The 27,522-nt window shown below is 39.6% G+C and overlaps 1 protein-coding gene across 1 annotated transcript in view; it reads left to right on the top strand.

Moving 5' to 3' along the window:
- Positions 1-27,522, top strand: part of IFT74 (intraflagellar transport 74) — a 97,480-nt gene that overhangs the window by 59,030 nt on the left and 10,928 nt on the right. Inside the window, exons 12-18 of the mRNA XM_018556538.1 lie at positions 1,971-2,011; positions 5,363-5,442; positions 11,690-11,743; positions 17,197-17,294; positions 17,501-17,627; positions 22,304-22,467; positions 25,981-26,106. Of these exons, the coding sequence (XP_018412040.1) occupies positions 1,971-2,011; positions 5,363-5,442; positions 11,690-11,743; positions 17,197-17,294; positions 17,501-17,627; positions 22,304-22,467; positions 25,981-26,106 (690 nt within the window). The remainder of the gene's footprint in view (positions 1-1,970; positions 2,012-5,362; positions 5,443-11,689; positions 11,744-17,196; positions 17,295-17,500; positions 17,628-22,303; positions 22,468-25,980; positions 26,107-27,522) is intronic.

Genomic DNA, 27,522 nt, shown 5'->3' with positions numbered 1-27,522 from the left:
ATATATGGTTTGAGTTTGTATGAAAGCTCCTATTAATATTTTATAAAAAATTGTTACTATTAACTCTTTCGCTGCCAAGCCCTCCGGAACATTTTGCACCTCAGCTGGCCACGCCATTTTTGCAATTTTTCCTTTGATTTGATTTTCAACTGCTGCGTTGCCAGCGTTTGTAAAAGACCCCCCAAACCATATATTTTATGAAAGCGCAGGCCCGGTAGAATAAAAAGATGGTGCTACTAAATTTGTAGGCCGTGCGATAATTGCGCAAATGTTTCTCAAATTAATATTAAACCGATAAAAATACACAATTCAATTGATAAAGCACTAAAATCAGTATCAGTGCCGGAAAAAAAAAATTCTGACTAAATCTAAAAGATAAAAAACTGTATTGAGTTAATAAATAACAAATATTAGCAAATTGGGAACTACAAAAAATGAAGGTACTCAAAAACTGTAAATAACCAACTTATGTTAAAAAAAGTATCGTTTTTGTGCTGTGTTGGTGTTGTGATAAAATAACACAGGCGTATATTTAATTGCAACACAAGGTATCACAACGCATGGCCATGCACTGCCACAGTTAAAAACATTTTTTTAAATCATGCACTGTGATGCGTTCTAACAACGCACTGGAGTGCATGGCGTACACCACAATATGGTGCAAGTGTATGTTATGTGTATGGGGGGAGAAAGGGTTGTGCTTTTTTATTATTATTATTTTTTTACATTTTAAAAAAAAAATTAAATAATTTTTTTTTTACTGTTGGGGGGCTACAGTGAAATATCTGGGGTCTAAAGAGACCCCTGACATTTTCCTTTTGAAATTGAAAAGAAATTGAGGACACAGAGTCCTCAATTTCTTTTTCTGCAGCCTGCCCCAGCACTCAATGAATGGGAAGCACTCAGTACTGAGGCTTCCCATTCATTCAGAAACTGCTGATAGTAAAATATTTACTATCATCCAGTTTCTGAATGGGGAGAAGCCTCCATAGGGAGTGCTTCTCCCTGTTGAAAAAAATCGTGAATGAACAGGAAGTGATGTAAATCACATCCTGTTCATTCATAACTGGGGACACATAGTACTATGTGTCCCCAGTTATTTACATCAGACGATCACTCTAGTGTTTGTGCTGCACAGAGGATCGTTAAATATCAATGGTATTTATCGATCCCCCGCTCGGCCACGCACAGAGCCGCTGTCATCCGGAAACTGACAGGATGACGGCGGCTCCGCTCCCCTCAACGCTCGGCCATCCTGAAACTTGCGACTTCTCCCCGCCAGCCGCCACTCTCGCTCCCCCAAATCGGAGATTTTTTTTCGGATCCCCGCTGCCACAGTCCCTACAAGCGGGGGACAGCAGCGGGGATCCATGGAGACACAGAGATGAGAGGCTCCAGATGCCAGCGGTGGAGGTGGGGCGCCTGGTATTTTTGTGACTAGCGGTCATCAGCGGCTTGTGAGCCCGGGGAACAGTTCTACTATAAGTTCATGGTCGCTAAAGACCATGAGCTTATAGCAGAACTGTAAATGCCACCGCCGTAAGGCATACTGAGCTGGCCAGCTGGGAACAGTTTTGTTCCGCTTTATGCCTTACGGCGGTGGCAGGGAAAGGGTTAAAGGCACAGTAACACTATCTTTTTCAAGCTTCCCTATATCTTAAATCACCAACAAATAAATGTTTATTAGTACTCTGAAGTATTTTGACAAAGGAGTTTCCATGCATCCCCTCATTTTGTTAGGACCATCAGCCAACATACAAATTCAACCTGCAGCAATGTTTGACTATAAAACAGTGTTTTAAAAACACCCTTTAAAGGGAACATACCATCCAATGGTGGCTGTGCTGCAAACTATTTGGAATTCCAACTGCTACATAATGATTGCATTGTTTAAGTTTCCATTTTTTAACGTAAACTCAGCAATACTAAAAAACAAAATGTATTTCCTTTTCTTGAATTGTTTTTAATAGGTCAAAGAAGATAATCAAGAGATAGCAAGCATGGAGCGACAGTAAGTGTTTTATACTTTTGAATCTGCAAGTTGATGTACGATATTGTAATTATAGCAATTCCCAGACTGTGATATTATTCTAATTGCAAACTCTTGCCCTGTAAAAATAAATATGCTGTAATATAAACCGTTCTGGTTTGTGAACTGCATACATGCATGCTGTCAAATTCTAATTACCTCATGCTGTAAAACCACGGGGTGCTGCTGTTCCTGAACAGATTCAGCAAAACATTTTATTGATGTTTGAACATACAAATGTATTTAGAGTCTGTATACAACTCATCTCTGATCTAGTTTTGTTTCTGGAGATAAGGAGTTTGAAGCTTTGAGTTAGATTGAGCTCTCCTGAGTCCATTACATTTGCCCCATATCTCTGCCATCTCTGAGAGCAAAAAACCTAACACTCTTGATATAAAAAAAAAATACAGTGAAAAGACAAGATAAAAGGATAAAAAAAACAACTTAAAAGAAAGACAGTCTAATGTAGCGTCTAAGAAAAAAAAACATGCTGTTCAGAGGAACTATGAATATTTCAATATAAGAGTTTAAGGCTGGGTTCATACCTAGGCAAGCTAAAGATACATTGCGGGCAAAAACGCGCATCAAAATGTGCGTCATGCTTCTACCGCACGTTTTCTTGCGTTTACATTGAACTCTCTAAGATAAATCATGGGATTTCTTGTGTTGGGCGTTTAAAAGCTTGTTTCCAACTGCTGCAAATCGCCTAGGTGTGAACCAGGACATTAGAAAATGTGCTGCACATCTTTACCCACTTCTGTTCTGTAGATAATGCTGTAGAACATGTCGAGACTTTCTTACAGTGACTGCTGAAAGAGAGGGTCTACCTTAACTATAATCACTTGATTAGTCTTAGTCTTGTAAGAAAATCTGCAGCCTTGGTATTCCTTTATGTGTACAAGTTCTTTGACAATATCTCACCAAAAAAGTAAAACTATTTTTTCTTCCATTTAATGGAAGACAAAGCCAAAGGGTTATGCTGCCACCTGCAGGAGTAGGACGCTAGGCAGAAAAAAGCGAAGCACTGGAGCCATGGCGGGGGCCCCTGCTGGTGGCCTAACTCCGCATCTGCAAGAAGCAGCTCATTTTGTAATGCAGCCAATTGGTCTTTGGTGCACACGGTTACTCGCTTTTTTAAGGTTGATGTTTCTGTGGGTGCCTGTTTTTGCCGTAAAAGGCTACAGGCAGCCAATTAATATGTGTGGGTACTTTTTTTCTTCTTCTTGGGTTTCCTACCCCTCAGCTCACACTGCTTTGGGACATCCATTCCATTAAATGAAGATGTCAGCTGTGTCCTTCAGTGAACAGAAGAGAAAATAGGATTTTTTTTGTACTCACCATACGTTCATTGAAGGACAAACTTCCTCCCCTGTGGAGATTGTCTGTGCCTTTGTTCTACCAGTTTGTGAATAACTGAGCTGCCTCTAGCAGATGGGGGGTCAAGCCAACAGCCGGAGCCGCCTCAAGGAAAGTGCATCGTTTTTTTCTGCCTAGTGTCCTTCTCCTTCAGGTGGTGGTATAACACTTTCATTAACTGAAGATTTGGCTGTGTCCTTCAATGATCACAGAGAAAAGGATTTTACAGTGAGTACAAAAATTCTATTTTTGCATGTGATGCCTGCAATTTGACCTTGGGCTTCTTTGAAAATGTTCAATACAGTTGCATGAACAGCGAGATGGACTTGTTGGGCAATAGTGAACACAGTGTTTTTTTTGTTGTGGTGGCAAGAAGGAGAGTTGCAACTTTGGAGGGTTTTGGTAAATCAAATCTGGCCACAGACTGAAATGCAAAAGGACATTTTGTTAATAACAAGCCATTTTGTAGTTTATTATCAGTTATATATGTCGTATCAATTTTGGGCAGTTTATACCCAGACATTATACTATTGCCATTATTACAACAACTTTAAGTGGACCTTTACCCCCTTTCACTAAAAATCACGTCAGCATTCAGCTCTGCATGCTGATATGAGATCATATTACATTCATTAGCTAAACAAACATATTTTTATTTTACTTACAAGTAGACTTTAGCCAATTCCTGGTCCGTTTAGGTACAAATTATGTAATTGTGCCCAATCATTGCATCCTGGGAAGGTTACATCAGCAGAGCATTGCTGAGAAATTTCATCTGTAATTTCTTGAGATCTCAGGGAAAGGCATTATCCTCCCTGAGATGATGTGCATGGTCACATGTCCCAGTGACATGTGTCAGAGTTCCAGGAAGTAAAGAGAGATCTAGTAACCTGCTCTTAGTTAAAATGGCCACTGTCAGAGTACTGGGGAAGAAAAGAAACACAAGGTATACAAAAAATAAAAAGCTGGCAATTTTCTAGAAGTATGTGTTTTTTTAAAGGTGCATTGGTTGTTATTTTTTAAAAATGGGTAAAGTTCCTCTCTAAACGTTTGGACAGTTTTGGAAAATTACACGTGGCTGCAGATTCAAATGCTTGCGGAAATGTAATCACTAGAGCATTTTTTGCACACATTAAAATGTGTTTTTTGGCTGGGAAATTTCTTAAAACCCCCAGAACAATATATATTTTCTGAAAGCAGAGACCCTGTAGAATAAAAAATGTGATAGTTGCAATCTTTTATCTAACACAATATTTGTGTAACTATTTATCAAATCTATATTTGCAGACAAATATACACTAAAACGAATTTTAGTACATACAAACATAGTATAATTTTTGTACACAATAAAAGATGAGCTTGTATTGTGCAAAGAGATTCAAATATGCCAAACTGCATGCGCCCGCAAAATGGAAAAAAGAATGTTACCTGAATGGGCTACTCTTAAAATGCCTTTACAGCTATAAGGTTAGAGTTAATCATAAATGAGGGACCTACATTTATTTCTCTAACTCCACCATGCATGACCATACCCAACAAATGTTGCACAACCTAAGCTTACATACTCGTCTGTATATTGCGTTTGTATGTGCTTTTAATTTTTTTGTTTATTATTATGTATTTATTTATTTAATTACTCAACTTCCACTCTACAATTGCCCAGATCACTTTACCTGCTGTGAAAGGTAGAGCAAAAACTCATAGCTACTGCCATAAGCTAGTTTTTACCTTTTCAATGCCTGTGCGTATGGGACACGCCCGAAGAGCTTAACTGGTTACTAATATTAAATTACTAAATGACTTCTGTCATATCAGTGTTTTCATGAATTTTTCTTTGAACGAAAATAGCTCAACTGTTTTAATTCAAACATGAAAATAATGCCTTAGCAGTTACATTGTAAGTTGTTGCATAAAGCACAGATGAAATGCAGCATTATTTTTGAATTTCACTTATTTTTACACTCCTATTATCAACAGGTTAACAGATATAAAGGAAAGGGCTAAGCAACTCAGCGAAGAACTGGGAAGGCTGGATATGGACTTGGAAGAGCACCAGGGTACCATTTTATTTTGATATATAGACACTGAATGTGTAGACACTAGACTAGGATTAAATAAGTTCTGTACAGGTTACTTAGATACTGGTGTTGCTATGCTTATCGATGATTGATGTTACAATTCCTATTTATATAATGTACTTTCTTCAGCATTTCTGATTTTGTGTTATAACAGCCCTCATGTATAAAAGTGTCAAAAAAACATTGTCTGGGTCACATTTACGAAGGCATTTGCCGCACATTCACCAGCCGCCTTTGTGAAACACAATTGCTTGGAACATTCAGCTGCTCATTGCCAGTTGACACAACAATCTCTGATATCTGTTTTTCAATCAGAAATAGTGTTTACACTATATCCTATACTGTGTAGAAAATTCTGCGTATTTGTGGACTATAACAACCTATACATTTCTCAGTTTCATTCTCAAACAGCAGTGAAAGAAAAAAAAAGGAAATCTTTCAGGATATTTATACAAAATGAAGGAATATCCTGTGACCAATAAACAACAGCCACATAGATTGTAACAAATCAATTGATCTTGAAGTGATTAAAGCAAAAATAACTATAATACACACTACCTTTGGGTGAATGTGGACAGCTTCCCTTGGTTGGGTAGTATAAACTGCTCTGATGTCTTTTTTTGTTTATGTAACTGTATATGTACTAGATGTACCAAAGATATGAACTATGTTACCCTCCAGTACAAAAGAAAATACATCCACAATGAGTGCATGCAGATGAATAATAATAATGAAAGACCCTAACTGGAGGGCAGTAATCATATGTGCTATGTGTGCAATCTTTTAGTAAAAAAACATTAATTACAAAATTATACTTAACCACTTCCACTTCCTGCTTTGGTGACTGCATGCTTCTTATGGACAAGAACAGCTGTTGTAGGCCTGTTTTGTTTTTTTGTAATGATAATCTTGTCATTACTTAAAGTCATACATATATTGTATTCATTTAGGACAAACAAAGCTTTCGTTTAGTGATGTTGTCTTGCAAAAAATGTTTTATTTTCTATGTAATCCATAGACAAAAAATAGGTAACAAAATGTTTATCTATTATTAGTAGTGTTGGTTAAAAAAAATGTGTATATAAAATCTACATTTTAATCTATACGTTGTCCTTATTTACTTGTAAGGTGGTTTTAACGAACATCCTATGAGGTTCAAAAGTCACCCCTTTAATTAAATAGAGCAAAGCAAATACAATATAACAATATTACATTATATCTCTGAATCAAGCTTCTAGTACAGTGTGTACAAACAGCGGCTTCAATTGCTTCTGTAATACACCGCAATTCCCGGCTGTCATTTTGACAGGCTGAATTGCCAGCAAATGTAATGGAGGGAGTGAAAATAGTGTGAAAGAGACAAGGCATGATTCATGTGCTCTGAGTACTTCGATGAAGTTGTAGCACGCCCAAAGTCCAGAAGTGACTACAAAGACACATCTTCAAATAGATGCTGGAGAAACCACCTGACCATTTCTTATATCTTCCAGGAATTTACTTGGTCAGAACTCTGCACTTGCGTTCTGGGATCTGTACACCTGCTGTGACCATTATGAGGGAGTCATACTCTCCTTGTTGAATTATTATATTTAGCTCATCAAAAATACAACCAAAGAAGCTGGAGCAAATTTTGGAGCTGGAGGAAAGTTTGTTTTGAAGTATTCTAGACTAGATAGAAGTAGCCAAGGTCTCATCCCAGCAGAATGTATCTATAACTAGTTAAGGACCTAAGGCATATAGTAGCTCATACGTCCCAAAGTCCTTCCAAGCTGGACACAAACCCTTGTATGATCTGTCTACCAGGGCTGCTATAAACAGGAATTTCAAAGCTGATTCACTGCGCGGTAGCGCCTTCTCTCACAATTTGGGGTTTTCCACTTCCCAGTATCCTGTGAGATGGCCAGGCGATGTCACTTTTGCCTATGTAAACAGGCCGGACGCCTGGGTCTAAATTAAGTTTTAACATTATTAGACCTTGTGTTTAGGATGGGAAATGCCCCTTAGTTTTTTTTTTTAGTTTTTAATTAATAATAGAACTTTTTTTAACACACATTTTTTAAAAGGTTACATTAATATACAAATAATAACTACTGGAGGCATTTTCAGAAGGAGGCATTTAGTGGCAGACCCCTTACTTATCTTATGACAGGGGTACTTTAAAAAACCCTCTTACACACAACTATCCAATAAATATAGCTGACATAATTATCTCACCGGACAGTAATTCTTCTCTAATGTTGCTCATTGTTGCTTTTGACCTATTTTCCCGTTTATTTTCTTCTTTTCATTTGTAATTGTTTTTTATATTCCTAATTTTCTTTGGATTTCTTTTTAGAAGGTGAGAACCTGTTGCTTTGTAGAGTTATATGATGCTGAACAACCACCAACTAGAAAGCAAATTAGCTCTGTTTAGAAAGAGCTGTATAGATGATTACATATTTCTGTCTTTCTTTGTCCCTTTTTATTTTCACCATATATTTTCCCTTGTTAATTGCTTGAATGTATTTTAAAGCATTAGGATACTTGCAGCTTCTATTGAGTTTTTTCATTGTCACATAATTTTCAGTTTTGCTTGTTGCTTTTATGTTCCACTATTTTGGGGCTTTAATGTGCAGGTCACTACGGAAAGACCTATGAGATTAGGTGTCTTTTCCACACAAAAAAACAGATCCTTTGGTCATGAAGCCATTTACTAATTATCTGTAGTCTTATAGCCTCTTCTGTATAAACCCTGTTTACCCTGCACTGCTAGTTTGACATTGTACCTGCCCATGTGGACACTTATTAATGGTACTGAAACCTGGTTTCATGTCAGATTGAAATCACTTCTTTTTATGTTACCATGTATAGGTAAAGTTTCCAGCCCCTATTATTGGTACTGAATCCTGGTTTCATGCCAGATTGAAATCGCTTCTTTTTATGTTTCCATGTATAGGTAACATTTCCAGCCCCTATTATTGGTACTGAAACCTGGTTTCATGTCAGATTGAAATCGCTTCTTTTTATGTTTCCATGTATAGGTAAAGTTTCCAGCCCCTATTAATGGTACTCAAACCTGGTTTCATGCCAGATTGAAATCGCTTCTTTTTATGTTTCCATGTATAGGTAAAGTTTCCATGTATAGGTAAAGTTTCCAGCCCCTATTAAGGGTACTGAAACCTAGTTTCATTCCAGATTGAAATCGCTTCTTTTTATGTTTCTATATATAGGTAAAGTTTCAAGCCCTAATGTTTTCTTTTGGCTTTTGAGTAGGAAAGGACTAGAACTCCTGTCAGGTTAATACTGCTCCCCAGGACTGTATGAGAGAGCCCTCACTAAACACGTAATGAGGGAATATCTGCAACAGGGGCACAGACAATAAGACAAGTTGGTGTCTTTTTTTTCCTTAATTAGAGGAGGGGAAAGTTAAAACCCCTGCCAGATTTTTATTTTTTAAACCACCGTTGACACCAGGACAGTAAGGGAGTGCAAGTCTCTAGCTGAGCCCCAGATAGCCATAAAAACCTTTCAGGAGTTCTGAATCCAGAATAAAAAAAGTGTTTTAGGCGGACATACAAAAATGCACATGTCGGTGAAGTAGAAGAGCTTTTATACTTACCTCCCATGCCTCTGTCACCTCTTTTTCCACCATTACAGTGCTGCAGGACATGTAAAACTTTATTTGTGTATTATTTAATTGGACAGGGTTGCTTCAACCACTTGCATATAGTACTTTTGAGAATAAATGGCAGATGTAAAGCTATAAAATGTCAATACAGTGGGAGGGAAGAAAATAATTTCACAACTGACACCTCTCATTAGATCAGCCTTTCTCTACTGGCTGTGTCAGGGGTGCCTTAACATTTTCTCACCAGCACCATGAAATCACATTGACATTAATCCAAGATGGGCTGCATCCAAGACCTCCACAAGCATTCAGAAGAGGACAGATTTCCACCTCTGTTTAAACCTGTTTGCTTTACCTCCTGACTTCTACCATGCTGCTGCAGCTGCACTGTGGTGAAGATTATAAGGCCTCATTCAGATGGACGGCAAGGGGGTGGTAAAAGGTGCTGGTTGATCTGCGTTTTTACTGCTCCCCCGGCTGCCCACCTAAAAGGTAAAATAGCGGCTGCTGAACCCTGTATACGTACCATGGCAAATTTTGAACAACATGTTGCATTTGGCAGGCGGTATCGCTTGCCAAATTCAACAGTTACGAATAATGGGACCATTTCACAACTGCAGACTCCTACAGCACTTGCACCCTGTGTTCAGTCCCGCCAGATAAACTAACTGCTGGAAGTTTATACATGCCTGCTTTAATGGGATTCCTTCATGGGATTTTTTCCAACAATCTATAAACATACAGCTGAATTAATTAGCTCCTTCTCAAATTGGTCTTTGTGTGTGTATTTGTAAGACTGTGGTAGGGATATAAGCTCCTTTTAGGTGAAGGGACTGATATAAATGGCCTGTAAACTAAGTAAGTGGTACAGGTTTTAATGGTGCCATATACAGTAAAACAACAAAAGAAGCAATGTGCCAGATAAGGACAGTCATTATTGTTTTGATTATTTATTTTTTTATTATTCGGTGCGGATAAGGGAAAGGGAGGGGAAATGCAGGAATCTTCTTAATTTCTGCATGGCTAGAAGGGAAGCCAGTAAGACATCCTACAGCTGCAAGGAAATCTATGCTGCGAGTCCCCCTGGAATGTCTTATTGTTTAATTCACTAAATTAAGGAAAGAGGATGCGGATGCAATTCCATTTGGCCAAAGTGCTTTTTCAGCATTTCATTAGCACATGCTTTTTCAAATGAGATATTACAGAATAAGAAAAAACATGCCAGTAAAATGAAATTGACTGTTATATAGATATTTTTGTAAACTAGTGTCTCTGTCAAATACAGATGATTGTATTTTTATTATAAATTACTTTTATGATTATAAGCTATGATCAGCCTGAAGCAGTTTAGCAGAAGTCTGTTGAATAAGTCCATGGAGTGTATTAGAATTCATACATTTTAAATGGCAGCCTTTCATTATAATTCATATTCCATGTGAATAAGCAGGTAATGTCAGCATTAGCAATTAGCACAATCGTGATTATAAAAAGTTCCTCTTTCTTGCCATGAATAAAATTCTGCTGCCCTTAACCTAAGCAGCCTGGATCACATGGCCTATGGCTACCAAGCATTCGAAACTGTAGATAGCCTACTGTTTGCTTTAGACATTTAGAGAAAAGACGATCAACAAGAAAGCATATTAGCACACAAGGATACGGATGTTTACATTATAATTTTCACATGTATAACTCAAAAAAAAAAGTATAGATTCCCACTTTGAGGCTCATGAGTATTTACACGTTATGGACCAGGCCAAAATGTACTTTTTTGATCAGGCAGAAATGTTTTTTAAATTATTACATATGACACTAAAGCAATACATATATTTTCTTCCTAAAATACTCTCAATGTATTTTAGAGCATTCTCCATTCATGTCTTCTTTTTACTGCTTTGGATAGAGTGAAGAAGGGTTAGAACTTCTATCTTATTGTAGTTTGTGTCCCCATTTGGCTTTGTCCTTACTTCCTGTCCTAAATATGGAGGTTCAGAGGTAAAAAAAAAAAAAAAGCAATTGGAAATCTTCCCAAAATGGGAATCAGTTGGTAGAGGGGGAAGGGGGGGTTGTCATATTAGCCTGACAGGGCTGCTATGTAATGGTCATTAGAGTCATTAAAAAATGTATCATCATTCTGTTTATGAAAGGCATTTATTGTGCCTCAAGGGGAAACCGCTGACTTAAACATAATATTATTGTCACTGTGTAAGGGACAAAACCAGTCCCAGGGTGCATTATTACTGATCAGATATCCATGGTTTGGTACATAAAGTTAATTGATTAGCCATACTTTATGTATTCTTTATATTTTGCTGTGTTTTGTGGCCAGAACTGGTAGAGATCTAGCCACCTACAGCTTAGATTAAATATGCCGATTTACATTTGGGTATGAAGTTTAGTTTCTGCACTAAAGTTCCTATATTAATATTTGTTGAAAATTGGAAAAACCCAATTGACTTCTATTGGTTACTTATTGGTCTTTTACAGTATATGTGTTTGTTGACTATTTTATCATATCAGCAAAAGATAGGCTGTTATATTACTGGCACTAAAAATGGCTGAGCTATCTCACCCTTTTATATACCATATGTGTCCGTAACATCGTTACATTTTTTGTTTTAGGAGAAAAGAAGCAAAAGTACAAAGAGCTTAAGAAAAAAGAGGAAAACTTGGACAGTAAGTGGCATTCTACAGTTATATCTCCCTGATACTGACCTTTATTGCAGCAGCATCCAGGAACAGTACTTGTAATAATGCCATTGCATCAGCATTACAGCAACAGCACTACTTTGCATTACAGGAGTTAATGAGCCCCAGACTCATCAGAGGACAGTGTTTCCAGAAGATGAAAGCCAGCATCAGATTGTTTGCTGTTGGCAATACAGATGTTCTGTCCTGTGTAGCGCTTGCTATAAACAAGTCCCAAGATATCAGCTATAATTCTATTTCACTTCTGCACAGCTTTGTCTTTAAAAACTTTCATCAGCTTAATGAGCAGGTATTAATATAGAAATGTATTTACGATTAAGCAAGTTAGAACACCATACCTGACCTCTGACAACCTGCAGTGCTGGCTTGCATGAAAGCCTGAGACTTTGATCACAGCCTGGTGTAGGAGGAATCATTTCATAACTGCCTGTGAATAATAATCTGGTCAATAAAGCCCAACTCCAGCCGAAACTATTTTCTACGGATGCACCGATACCTATACTAGGCACTTTATCAGATTCAAACAACAGCACTCATTCAGCAAACTTATTTTTAGGGATGCACTGATACTAGTTTTTCGATATTGAGTACCGATATTTTTTTTTCGGTACTCCCATTAAGGATACCGGGCAGCGTGTAATGACTCCCCGCCTGGTTTCCTGATTAGCCTGGAAGCCTGGTGGCATGTCATTACCGGCTCCTGGCAGCATGTCATTACCGGAAGTTGGCTACATGCTACCTTATCACCAGGTGATGAAGAAGCATAGAGCCAGCTTTCTGGCCAATCAGAAAGCCGGGGGGGGGGGGGAGTACTCGCCCAAATACTTGGTATCGGCACAGATACCGATACCAGTATCGGTATCAGTGCATCCCTACTTATTTTCATATGAACTTTAGCCTGATGGTATCCAATAGATTCCATTCCGCACACAGAAATTAATGCTACAGTGTAACAAGCACCTCACAGCTCTGTACCTCTTGCAGCCTGAGGTGTTCAAACCTGCTGTATCTAGATGCTTGGCCTACCATCTTATAAACAATATTCTAAACTGTGGCTTGGCTCAACTTTAACTGTACACCTGGCCTCAGTCCAGTAGTATGTAAACTGGGAGTAGAGCACTCAGCGAGTATTTGATCAAAGGTATCTGTATCCTGACCTGGTAGGTTACATTTGCGAACCTCAGACCTGTTTTCCTCATTACAAATCAACTTATATTCTGCATTGTCTCTCGGCTCATCTTGATTTCTGCCTCTAGTTATGACTTGGAATGTTTGAAATTTCTGACTACTGCCAACCTTGACCTCCAGCCTGTCCTGATCTAAGCTTTTGGCTTTCTTTCCTTGGCCTGGTTCTGCCTTAAAGTAGCACCAAAGGCTCTTCTTTTTTTTTACCTTAATGCATTCTCTGCATTACAGTAAAAAACATCCTGTTACCTTTCCATGCCCCCCACCTCCAAACACTTGCCTATACTCCACGTCCACCGCCGCCGGCTCCCAGATGATCTCTGATGTGTCCCTGAAGTTCTAGGCTTATAGGAGTGATCCCGAGGCCGCTGGAGGCAGGGCAGCAATAGGCTGCTGCACCTGCCTGTCAAGATACTGGGAGGAGGTAGAAAAGGGGGCGTGGCTTGTTGAGTGCTGTGTGTGTCAATGGACGCACACAGCACGGCTCATTGCCCGGATGGCAGCGCGCAAGCACGGGTGTCTCCTTTGCAACCTGCCTAAACAGGAGGGAAGGACATACTTTGAAAAATAAATGAAATGGGCAGTATAAAAAAAAAAGCTACACAAGTACAAATTGCTCTCCTGTGGAGAATTAAACAAAAACATGAGGGTTTACTATCACTTTAAGTGTCAGTTGTCACCCTAGGCTTTTTCAAGAGTTCCACTCTAGTATCTATTTGCAGCGAAGAATGCGCTACACCTGCGGCTCTGAAGAAGACCAGGCAGTGTTAATAGCTTTCTGTCTCCTGTTGATAATACAGAATATCCACTAAATTTTGTCACATTAAGTGTGGACATTGAAATCCCATTAGTTGCTATAGAACAGTTCAAACATTTCTTATGAGATGTGCTTTGTCAGACAAGGCCCAGTTTCAACCTTTTTCAGTCCAAGTTTATTATTCATCTGCAAGATGCATTTGTACCTTAAGAGATTACTGAAAAATATGAAAAAGCTAGATGCCAGAGTCTGAAATATACAGAGAAGGTTTTTATTGTCTGTAGCTCAGTTTGACTAGTGCATACATTTTTCATTGCTGCACTGCATTGTGTTTTCTGTTTTGTTCCTATGTGTATAATTTATTTTATTTTAAATAGGAAATTGACTTTTGAAAATAAGAGTACTATGTCAAAATTTGTCTTGCACACAATGCGCTTGTTTACCTATATGGCTTCCGCTGAGAGTTGGGATTTCTTTTAAAGGAAGAAATAGCTTGGCAGGAAATTTAGGTTTCTTTGTTTCCTGAAATTTTGTACCTCCACAATCCAGAATTTATATGGTCTTTAAAACAAAATTGCATTGCCAAGGAGCTTGAACTTTGTCCAGTAAAGAATTCTATAAAGATGTTTCCTTGCTAGTATTTTTAAATTAAAGGTAATAAATTATGTAGCTACATTTTAATATAATCAGTTGACCATGATATGTGTTAAGTAAACAAACGTCTCCACACTCTGGTATTTCTTTTGGCCTTACCTTTTTTTTTTGTACTTTTTCATTTTCTATTGAGTCACAGGTAAACATTTACTAATGTACTCCTGTGGCCAAAAATCATCAGATAGCTGGCTAATGCCCACGATCTGCTTTTAGCGCCGAGCCACGCCCCATCCAGGAAGGATCGCGACAATAGAGCAAAGAGCTGAGCAATCATGTAATCCCTGTGGTGGCAATGACTGACAGTCACAGCTCTCTGCAGGGAGAAGTCACCAAGAGCTGAGCGATCAGCGGTTACATGACTGTTCAGCTCTTGGGCTTAGAATCGACGTGTGACAGCTGTAGTGTTCCATGCTGGCTCTAAGCAGCAGGAAGAGTGAATTTCTCCTTAAGGATAAGCGAGACAAAAAAGAGAAATATAGAGCTGTGAGCTCCTCCATGGATCAATATTACTGATCAGATGGGTAGCTGATATGACAAGTAATACTCTAAAGCTGGCCATTAGTTAACAGCCAGACATACATGCAGGATTCACCCTTATCACTTTGTCTTGGGCCAGTAAGGAGGAGTGACGCAAAACAGACCTTGCGATGGGCAAAATAAGGTAAAAAAAAAACTGCCTGATTGCTTGGTTTCCTGAAGACAATCATTCAGGGTTGTCATTCACTGTTAATAGATATTGAAATGTAGCGCAGTTTGGTCATCTATTGTCTGTGGGCATCTCAAAGTGACACTCAAAAAAGAGAAAGAGAGATGCTAGCTGGCATATAGTGTAGGTACCTAGAGGTGCTTCATTGTACTCAGAGAATTAACTACTCATTGGCTGTCATCTTATTGATTTCAGTGTGTTGCTGTCAGGGAACCAGGGTGTTAGCTCCCTGCAGGGTCAGCGGGCACGGCCAGGGTACGGGTCTCCCCCCAACCTGGCAGAACCACTGGCGCCCGGGTTGCTGGTGCGCATGCGCGAGTCGCGGGGCGGGTGCACGTGCGCAATACATAGGCTGCGCTGCGCCCATTTAGGCCTCAGGTGTGGGCCTTGCTGGAGGAGGTTCCCAGCCCACACATACCACCTCTCACCTGCCATTGGCTCCCGGGGAGAGAAGCCTCCTAGTTGCCTCGGTGACAGGGGGGTGGACTTACACCCCCTGGCTATAAAAACCTGGCCAGAGCCCTGGCTTGTTGCCAAGTTATTCCACCTTATGGTGTGACCTGTGTGCCTTACTGCCTGTTTTCTGAACCCCCATCTGATCTTCCGTGTACCGACCTTGGACCGACCACCGCTTCTGACCCTTTGCTGCCTGCCTCGACCCGGATTGAACCTGACTACCCCTTTTGGATTGCCCCTTTGTACCTTGCCTTCAGACCTTTCAGGCTGCTTCCTGCCAGTGGGTTTTCTCCACTCTGCCGGCCCGCAGGCACGTCTGATAATGCCTGACAGTTGCCCTGATGAAGTGACTCTCAATTAGGGATGCACCAATACCGGTTTTTCAGTATCGAATACCAATATTTTTTTCCCTGTACCCGGTGATACCGAATACTGATACTGGCATCCCGGGGTACTGAGGGCCTGGCTTAAGAGCTGACGCCGAGCGTCGGTCCGGCTTCCTGATTGCCTGGGAAGCCGGTGTTCTATTGAAAGAACACCAACTTTACGTTCTATGACCCGCCTCCCAGCTTCCTGATTGGCTAGGAAGCCAACTTCCCTTGTTGCTAGACAGCCTGGCTTCCTGACCAATCGGGAAGCCGGGGCGGCACGTTATGACGTGCCACCTGGTTTCCTAAATGGTCGGGAAGCCAGGCTGATTCGCAACAAGTGAAGCCTGGAGGTGGGTCATGACATGCCACCCAGCTTCCTGATTGGCTAGGAAGCTGGCTTCACTTGTTGCTAGGCAGCCTGGCTTCCTGATTGGCTGGAAAACTGGCTCATGCTCCCTCGCGGCACTGCTGGTCAGAGGGAATCTCAGGGTAAGTATCGGAGCATTTGGACGAGCACGAGTACTCACCCAATCACTCGGTATCGGTATGGGTGCATCCCTACTCTCAATGAGTATTCCAAATTATGCAACATGCAATAGGATGAACTGAAATACCCAAAATTTACAGAAACAGAGTTGGAAATTATGGCAGGCACTCTCTGAAATAACTAATGGCAATAATATTTCTTGTACAAAACATTATAAGTTGTTTTACACAACTGAAAATAAAAAGGCTTTGTACAAACATTTGTGTATTACAGCAACACTATGAGAAACTAATTCAGGACAGAAGTGGATCAGAGGAGCTTGTAAAAGCTGCAACACAATGCAGTGTAACAATATGTGTTATAAACTGTTTACTAAGGCCCCATTCATACTTGAGCTTGACCGTCTTTAGGTGTTGGATGTTTTTTTGAGGTGTTCTACGGGCATTTTTGCACCCTTTTCAGGTTTGCCATTTTTTAGTGTCTTTTGGGGCCAAAGCTCTTGACTCTGCTCCAGAAGAAGGTTAGGTACAGGCTTTTGCTACAAGGGACACAAAGCTGAGATGTGAACACAACGAGATTCCTCCTGTTGAGCGTTATATCGCTTTTGCATGCGCTCTACAAACTCTCAGGTGTGAATGGGACCTTACACAGGAGCCTCCGTCAAGCTGGGACTGGTAGCTGGGTCCTGCTCTGGTACTAGGTACTTAGCTTTATATAGTCTACTTTAAATGCCCAAAGACTGAAAGCGGTTAAAGTTGCTTTGTTTTTTATCATTCCTCACAGGTATATAATTTTGCCTTTCAGACTTTTTTTCCACTTTTGAAGAAAATAAGAACCAGGAAATGGAACGCAAGTCAGAGATAGAAACAAACATTGTCACACTACTGGAACACTCAAGCAGAGTAAGGTCTTTTTTAGGAGCAGTGATAACCTTTTGTTATAAATTATAAGAATGCCTGTTCCAAAGCATTGCAGTGCTTCAAATATTTTTTTTACTTTGAATGCTGTGTGTGCATGGCCTTTTCTTTCATAATTTTTACTGTTCTCTATGATGCTTCTTTTTCCAATGAATGCGTTATTAATATTAGCATTATTTTCATTTACACAGAATCTAAATCGAATGAAACAAATCTCCTCTGTCACCGCTCAAGAACTTAGAATCATGCAAGAAGATCTTAGTTTTAAGGAAACTGAAATGCACAAGTCACAGAGCACGTCGAAGAATTTGACAGGCGGTAAGAATAATACACTTGAACATTACAGTGGTTTATAGCCTGTTGTTTTTATTTGGCAGTTTATGAAGGACAAAAAAGTTCCCCTTAAAAAAAAAAGAAGGAAAAACTAACCCACTGTGATCTGATCATGATCTGCAATCCTCTGCTTCTTGATGTGCAAGGCACCCCAACAGTTTGAGGTTTGGACTGCTCATTTTCCTAAGGGACACCCTACACCTTGGGTATCCTTAGAACATTATTGATGATGCATTAGTAGTCACTGCATCATAGAGCTATCAGACACAAGTGGTACTACTGTGGTAGCAAATATACCATAGTCCTTCTTTAATAAATGATAATGGCAATTAAAGTGTCTATAAACCCAAATACAAACATGTAGTTTACCACTCTTTAGTTGTGGTGACTGCATTGGTTTTCTTTTTTCAGGCTTTTATTTCTTTATTTTCACCTGGTTATCCTGCAAATAGAAAAGCCTGGGAAATGAAAATGAATGCAGCCACCACATCTAAGGACTGGCAAGCTGCAGTATATTACATTTTTGTGTTAAGGTTTAGATACAATTTAACCTAATGTTTGCACAGCATAGGTTTCCTGCTGAATTTTCCTCACGTATGTTCATTTATTTGGAAGGGATATTGTATGGCAGACTCTTTTTGCAATTCTTGGAAATTTTGGAAAGGTTTGTAATCATTCATTACCCATACACACAAAGATTATAGATACTGAATTCTCTGCTGCATTGGCTGAATAATCTTAAGCTTACTGACTAGAATAAAATGTGAAGTTCAGACTTCTTTTTAATGGCTTGAGATGGCTTAAGAAAAAAAAAAAAGCAATCTGCATTGCTGCTGGAGAAAGAGGAAACTACCCAGCGTAAACAATTTCACTAATGCTATTGTTTCTCAGATATTTGTTCTGGGGTCAAGAAGTTTGGTCTCAGGCTGAATTGCTTTGTACACACCTTCTGCCACTTGAGTGCATATCTAAAGGAACCGGCCTGTATCCTCTTCCTGACTACAGCTCTTATTTATTTTTTGTCCTTTTGCTGCAGTTTCTCTGCTCGCACTGTAAGAATAAGATAAATTATAGCGCTATCCTGTCCGATTTCTCCATCTAGTCAGGAGAGGAGAGGCACGAAACGATTGTTTATAATAATCAAAGAAAATGGCTATGATTCCAGAATTGCGTGGCTAAGAGTGTCAGCAGTTTACAATGGAGTAAGCCATTTTTTGGGCTGAACCAGTACTTGTTATTGTGCATCCTATCAATTTCCTAGGAACTAGTGACAACAATGCAGCAAATTGCGTGTTCTGCACTCAGGTCTTTTTTCTAAGAAACTGATGGGCTGAGTCTGGCTCAGCCCACATAATGGATGCATACACGTTTTTCTGTTAAACACACACTTCAGCTGAAAGCAGATCTCCAGCATTTTCAAAAGTTAACCTTTGCAGTGGAGCTACACCCGCACTGCAAGGGTAAACTGCTCATTTGGTCTAGGGAATGGAATAAAGAAGATACACTTACCCCATCCTCGATCCTGCGGCAGTGACTGTTCACCTCTCTCCCCCTCTGCTCCAGCTGTGTTATGTTGTCCCTCTGCGTTTTACATTTAATGCAATTCAGGGACATGTGGTCTGGGGAGGCAGGTGTGGCAGAGCCTTTCCTGCAATTATGGAAGAAAAAGTTGTCAGCCTGTCAGCTTGAAGTCTGAAGCTGACAGCTTTTTCCTAATTCAGACCGGCTTCTAGCAGGTCACACAGCAGGGAAAGCCTCCCCACTGTGTAACTTGTTATGGATGAAGCGCTGTATGTTAATTACAGGCAGCGCTTAATCCGCATTTTGACAGCAGTTGCTGGGGTAAACAGCAGCAAGTTTTCCTGCTACTGTGTGTAACCTAACACAGTGAGGCCAGAGGTAAAACACCCTCTGACTTGGAGTCAGAGGCTTGAGCTTTGTGGATGGTTTGGACCAATGGCAAAGCACCATTGGTCCAAGCCATTCAATCAAAAAAAAACCCACTGACGGCGTCCATCTAGATGCCTCATCAGTGACAAGCAAGTGAGGGACAGGGCGGCTCCTCTCTATCTCCTCCATCCTCCACACTTAGCTCGGTAACAGTGCCGGGGGGGGGTTCACCTGCCACTGAACACTCAGCACATCCCTGGGGCAATTACATGGACCTTGCATAGATGTGATGACATCGGTGGAGCTTAGACCACCGGAGCCCAGGGCAGAAGAGGCTGCGGGGACCGGTCTAGCAGTCAGGCGGAACTAAGGATCAGGTAAGTATATAACTGTTATTTCATCTTTACGTTGTGTGACGTCTAGGTAATATGTGAGAAATGTTTGATGGTTTTCACACTTTAGGCTACATTCAATAAGCCATAACAACTGTTATTTGCCATATTGACCGGTATTTTCAGCGATGACATCCAATAAAAGCTGAAAATAATAGTCACATGGCTAAAAATAAGGATCCTTTAGGCAAATGGCATGGACATTATTTTATTAATGTGGACCGAAACTCAAAAAAGTGAAGGTTTGCGGTGTTAATGGAAATGTCTAGAAGTATTCAGTGTACCTTTTGTTTTGAATTCTTCCTGAGAAATATCACTTCCTGGCATGTGAGTGTGCCTAGCCTCATAGCTGTATATCTGCAGTGCGAGATCTAACTAGGGCACTGTTTCCTGTGACTGCTAGTCTCCAGACATTTGGCGTGATATATGGTGATGTCACTACTTTTCTCCACTGTTCTCCTTGCTGGAGGCTCTGACAAGCAAAGTCCTGTGTCTCCTAAAATGGCCACCTCCACACAAAGACACAATGCAGAACAATCCAACAATACTGTCCAAAACTGCACTCCATACAGTGTTCTGACCAAAGTAATAAGCGTGCTTGTAGTGACAGCAACAGATGATGCAGTGTATTCCTGTGTTGCTCTAAGGAAGCAACCCCCTGTAGCCCTTAAAAGTTGGCTGTGTAGCCTATGGGACACTATAAACATTTGTGACAGTGCACAACTAGACATGCTAAGTCAGTGATGGAGAAAGATAGGCAATGCCCATAGGCAATACTGATAATTCCTTCTGCCTGACTTGCACAGCTTCAAGACTTTTTTTTTTTTTTTTAAAGATTCCCAGACCTTACATGGTTGTAGCACAAGTAGGGTGTATTACAATCATGGGCTCATAATTAAAGTGTTTCTCCTCCCTTCTTAGATGTTAAAGTAGAATCTAACCCACCTCTTCTTGCTCAATGACGCTGACATCTCCCCACCAAGCTTGTTCTGGTTGCTGTGTCTTTGGCCGTTTTGATTAGCTATAGCTGCGCTATGGAAGCTCTCTCAAAGTAATAAATACCAAAAATAAAAAATGAAAAGCTGCCGTGCTATTTTTATAAATAAATTAGATCAAACAGATGCACTGCGCGAATCAATAATTATAATACGTGAATAATAAAGTGCTAGATATCAAATAAATCACATATAACCAATATAGTTCATAAATACTCATGAATAATAAAACGTGTCTCTCATTGTAATATCTCCAGTAAAGATTAGGTACAAATTGATCATTATATAGTCCACCAGCAATTGCGATCTGGGAACGTTATGCCTCTTTGAATATGGAAGTCTGGTGAGTGCCGTGTGTTTCACAGTCACAGGGAGTTAGCGTACTACATCTATAAGAAGGACTTATCACTGATGGTTATTCACATCTTGTCACTTTGTTTGCATCAATTAATGGTGGACTATTTATAATTATCAATTTGCACTTAATCTCTACTGGAGATATTATAATGAGAGACACTGTTTTTTTTAGGACTTAAATTTTGTGCTAAGGGTCAGTTTAGCATTGCTGTCAGGGGATAGGGCTTAACGCAAGGGTTTACGAGGTTAGGCTATAGGTTAAGAATGGCAATCTCAGATCCTTCACATTTAGGGTTCAGTGTTACGGTTAATTTCAGGGTTATGTTAAAACAAACTTTAAAAAAATAAAAAAACTCCCTCCATTCTGTGCTATGCACAATCCAATTCCTAAACCATCCCATAGCTTCTCTGATACTTTGATGTCCTCCAACTTCTGAAATGGTTCTGGCATCACCAACAATAGCCAGTATTTGATGGTATTGGCACACCTTTTGTCAGAATGTGACAGTACTAAGGCTTGGCAATTCTTTGCTCAGTCTCCAAAAGCTGCATTTTTCAGAGAAGGGGGGCTGGTTACATTTCCCAATGAAGTATCTGAGCTTTTCCTGGAGATTGGAGCAGTGTGGATCAATGATAAGGGTAAATGTATGCACCAGAGGTGCACACTCAATCGGAGGTGGGTGCAGTTTTTGTTTTCCTGACATGTTTCCTTTAAGATTTTTCTTAAGCGTTTACTTTACGGTTTAGGTCGATGGAAACCTGTCAATTATTTTAAAGAGTTTAGGTGAATTAGGTTTAGGGTCCAAATCCCCATACTGAGAACAGCTTTCACTGAAAAAGCAATTTATTACATTTAAAGTGCCTTGTGTCTAATGTTGACAGAATACAGTTTAATAATGTTTGGCTTAGTTTTCCTTATACCTTTCCAAAACAGGGAATGGGAATAGTTACATAAATGTTTAGTTTTTATATCAAATGTATTGCATTATGTATGTGTGTGTTCTCAAGAAGTGAATATCTGTCTCAGAGAGCCAGCGTTTACAACAAGATCTTCAGAAAGTAGAGCAGCTGGAATCCAAGATAAACAGTGAGCTGACATCCCTTAAGGAGAAAATACAGCAAATGTCTGAAGGATTAAAGACGTACAGTGATTTGGATGCCCTTAGAGCCTCTGCAGAAGAAAAGAAAAAGGTAATGGTTTGACTCTGTTAGCTCTGCTCCACTTTTTATGGAATCTGATGGGGACATATTTGTATGATCCGAGTTGTATTTATAATATATATTCCAATTACACTAAAAATACATTATATTTATATATATATATATACACACACACACACACATACACTGCCTTGCAAAAGTATTCTCCTGCCCTTTGTGCTTTTCCTGTTTTATTGCATTACAATTTAGATTAGAATTGATTTTTGTGGGTTTGTAACATGTACACAACATGCCTAACACTTTGTAGGTGAAAAATATTTTTTATTGTGACAAAAACAATAATTAAGATTAAAAAAAAACACAGAAATATTGAGTGTACATAAGTATTGACCTTCTTTGCTATGAAACCACCTGTGGGCAATCAAAGTGTCACATAATCAGTTACATGATGTCAGTATAAACACCCCTGCTCTGAAAGCCTGCAACCCCACTATGCAAGCAACATGAAGACCAAGAAGCTTTCGAAACAGGTCAAAGACAAAGTTGTGGAGAAGTATTGATCAGCGTTGGGCTAGAAAAAATATCCCAAACTTTGAACATTCCATAGAGCACCATTAAATCCATTATAACAAAACGGAAAGACTATGGCAGCACTACAAACCTGACAAGAGAAGGCCACCCACTAAAACTCACAGACTGGACAAGAAGGGCAACAAAAATGCCAAAGATAACACTGAAGGAGCTGCAAAAATCCCCAGCTGAGCTGGGAGTATCTGTTCATAGGACCACTTTAAGGCGCACGCTCCACAGAATGGGGTTTTATGGAAGAATGGACAGAAAAAAAGCCATTGCTAAAACAGAAAAATAAGAATACTCATTTGGAGTTTGGCAAACAGGATGCTGCACACTCTCCAAGCACATGGAAGAAGGTTGTCCAACGGCAGGGACTGGAAAACTGCCCTTATCAGGCACTATGGCTATGGGCACCAAGATCTACCAGCACTGACATCTCAGTTGCAAGTAACATTGATTTGTTTTAAATCTATTCTTAGACTAGCATTGCTAAAAAATTATTTTTTTTTAATCTATTTTTAAACTAGCATTTCTAAAAAAAAAAAAAAAAAAAAAGTCCTTCTGATCCTCATATATTTCACTGGGTTTACATGTCACTGGATTTATATAGTGTTGCGACTATGGATGTGATAGAAACCAGAAGTGTGTCTTCGTAAAATTGAATAAAAAAAAATATGAATATGTAACATATAAATATATAACATCTATAAAAACTACCATTTTTTTCTGCTAAACACATAATTACTTTGTGTTTTCCTGAAACAGACCTATACAGAAAGAAAGGAAGGCACTAGTTGTCAAGGAGCAGCTTGTACCACTACCAAGAAATAGCCTATAATGACACTAAATTTAGTGCATCTCATTGTAACATTCTCTGTGGTGGAATGAATCAACTCCAATACGCATGCATAGGAGCGATGTCATTCCCTGCTGGCCAATAAAAACGTAATACATGAATAATAAAGTGCTAAATATCAAATAAATAACGTATAACCATTATAGTTAATAAATACTCATAAATAATAAAACGTGTCTCTCATTATAATATCTCCAGTAGAGATTAAGTGCAAATTGATAATTATAAATAGTCCACCATTAATTGATGCAAACAAAGTGACAAGATGTGAATAACCATCAGTGATAAGTCCTTCTTATAGATGTAGTACGCTAACTCCCTGTGACTGTGAAACACACCGCACTCACCTGACTTCCATATTCAAAGAGGCATAACGTTCCCAGATCGCAATTGCTGGTGGACTTTATAATGATCAGAGTTTGGCAAACAGGATGCTGCACACTCTCCAAGCACATGGAAGAAGGTTGTCCAACGGCAGGGACTGGAAAACTGGTCAGCAGTGAAGGAAAAATGGATGGTACTAAAGTTAAAAAAAAGAAGAAAAAAAATGTGTAAACACAAGTCTCTGAACTTTAACCTGTTCCTTGCACCTAACCCTATCTCGCAACCATGCAACTAAAATAAACACTGAATTTAACCATTTACACATTGTGGAGGATTAGAACTCAAAAAATAATCTCGAGTCACAACTTTCAATAATAACACGTGACATAGAGCAAATTCTATATGAACTAGGTAGGTAGAATTTATGTTTAAAAGGGTTTATTACTTCAGCATTTATTGGAGGACACAGAGCTACTATGTTTAACTTGTGGGTATACTGCTGCCTTCTTGTGGCTATACCGCTGTACATGCTAGAGAGCTCAGTGTAGCTTAGTGTCCTGAGGAGGTGAGACTTCTCTTTTTTTTAGATTAGTCTTCATAAGATTCTCCTTTCAGGCAGCTGCTGGCAGTTTCATGCACTGTTACAAGATCCTGAATAGTGTCCCTAGAAGCCAATAGGTGCAGTTTCTTCCCGGATCAAGGTCAATACCTCACTGTGAAGACCTGGTCACCACGCAGCTACTAGTTTGTCTTTTTTCTGCTAGTTTTCTGCTTGCACCATTTGTAACCTTAGGTTTGGCATTGCCAAGGGTGATTCTGTGATGCTTTTGGGTGTGGTTGTGACTGGCCTTTCTGTGTTTTAGTCACTACCCCCAGCTAATGGAGGAGTTTGTGTCTCAGATTTCTAAGGTCTTAGACCAATCTGGCCTTCTCATTCTCCTGCTGCTTCTTGGCTGCTACACAGGATTCTGTGGCTGATTCCTCTCATTCCTTTTACTGTCGGATGCTTCCTTCACCAGTCAAGAAGGAGGTCATGGTGACCCTCATTCAAGCAGTTACCAAGACACTTAAATTAAATGATCCACCTGCCTTTTCCTCAAATATGGTGGTACCACTGGGATTCTGCAGACCCAAGTTTTTTACCAAGGTCTTCCTAATTAATTCTACTTTTCATGCTTTTCTATCTCACTGGATAAAAGGATGAGAATATTATCCAGATAGCAGTGACGTGTGGTCAGGGGAGGCTAGAATTATGGAGGAAAAAGCTGTCAGCTTCAAGTCTGAAGCTGACAGCTTTTTCTCCATTCAGATCGGCATCTAACAGGTTACAGAGCAGGGAAATCCTCCCTGCTCTGTAACCTGTCATGGATGAAGCGCTGCCTGTTAATTACAGGCAGCGCTGCATCCGGCTTTTGACAGGTAGTTAGTGATGGACAGGGGGGCTCCTCCCTGTCTCCTCCCTTCCTCCTTCACACTAGGTTGGGGGTGGGGCTTTGTCCGGTAGGGGCGGGGCTTTGTCCGGTAGGGGTGGGGCTTCGTCGGGCGGGGAATGCCTCACTCGGAATATGAGGTACCACAAGTCACTGCCAGATAGACATTCATAAAATGATCTGTGAAGTTTACGGCTATATGATTGTTGTGGTAAGCTAGGTAAAGTCTGCTGCCAGGTTTATAGCAGTGTCTTTGTAGAACCTATAGAAATCTTATTAGTCTACACAGTCCCACAGTATTTTTATTTTACGAATTAAGATACAATATTAAGTCAGTGTATGTATTTCCTTTGTCCTCAGAAACTTCAAGAAGATAGGATCATTTTAAACAAACGCAGAGATACTTTTAAGAAGATCAATGTGCAGCAGAATTCTGAAAATGAAAAACTGAAATCACAGCTACAGGACAATGAAACTCACTCTCAGGTAACCCTCTTCTAAGATACATATAAACACAAATGTTACACACTGATTAATTGTTTAGCAACTGCTTGGTATTTAATTGTAAGCTTCAATTAATGTAAGCCCTGTAGGCAGGAAATGCTAAACCATCACTAGCTCAACATAGCAAGGACCCCCAGGTACCTGTATATCAACTTGTTTTCTGTGAGGCAGTCAACTCGCATATGTACATTTATGGAAAGATCAATTAGGAGCAACCATTGTGTAGCACTACTAGAAAGCAGAGTCTGAGTCTGTATTGAGCAAATATGGCTGTCCCCATGTATATATTTTATTGCAACTTTACCTAGAAAAGGGTTTTTCAAAACATTAACAAGATTTTGGGGGTGGGGCTTTGTCCGGTAGGGGCGGGGCTTTGTCCGGTAGGGGTGGGGCTTCGTCGGGCGGGGAATGCCTCACTCGGAATATGAGGTACCACAAGTCACTGCCAGATAGACATTCATAAAATGATCTGTGAAGTTTACGGCTATATGATTGTTGTGGTAAGCTAGGTAAAGTCTGCTGCCAGGTTTATAGCAGTGTCTTTGTAGAACCTATAGAAATCTTATTAGTCTACACAGTCCCACAGTATTTTTATTTTACGAATTAAGATACAATATTAAGTCAGTGTATGTATTTCCTTTGTCCTCAGAAACTTCAAGAAGATAGGATCATTTTAAACAAACGCAGAGATACTTTTAAGAAGATCAATGTGCAGCAGAATTCTGAAAATGAAAAACTGAAATCACAGCTACAGGACAATGAAACTCACTCTCAGGTAACCCTCTTCTAAGATACATATAAACACAAATGTTACACACTGATTAATTGTTTAGCAACTGCTTGGTATTTAATTGTAAGCTTCAATTAATGTAAGCCCTGTAGGCAGGAAATGCTAAACCATCACTAGCTCAACATAGCAAGGACCCCCAGGTACCTGTATATCAACTTGTTTTCTGTGAGGCAGTCAACTCGCATATGTACATTTATGGAAAGATCAATTAGGAGCAACCATTGTGTAGCACTACTAGAAAGCAGAGTCTGAGTCTGTATTGAGCAAATATGGCTGTCCCCATGTATATATTTTATTGCAACTTTACCTAGAAAAGGGTTTTTCAAAACATTAACAAGATTATTTACATCAATCTGATCTCTTTTACAAATTGATCTAAAATATAATGGAAAAGACTGTACAGCCCTCCTAATATTTAAGCTCACTGATAAGCAGTGGCAACTCTAGGAACAATATATAGGGGGGGCACATAAGATACCACAGTCAAAACTGGGGGGGCACTAACAATTTTCACCACTAAATCATACCACTGAAAAAAAACTAATAAAGTATATATAAATAAGATTACAAATATGAGAGTAATGCGGTATGCAATGATTATATATATA

Source organism: Nanorana parkeri, unplaced genomic scaffold (assembly GCF_000935625.1).
Source record: "Nanorana parkeri isolate BGI_ZX_2015 unplaced genomic scaffold, ASM93562v1 scaffold241, whole genome shotgun sequence".
Taxonomy (NCBI): domain Eukaryota; kingdom Metazoa; phylum Chordata; class Amphibia; order Anura; family Dicroglossidae; genus Nanorana; species Nanorana parkeri.
Note: the sequence above shows the minus strand (reverse complement) of the source record. Positions and strands in the feature narration are given on the sequence as shown.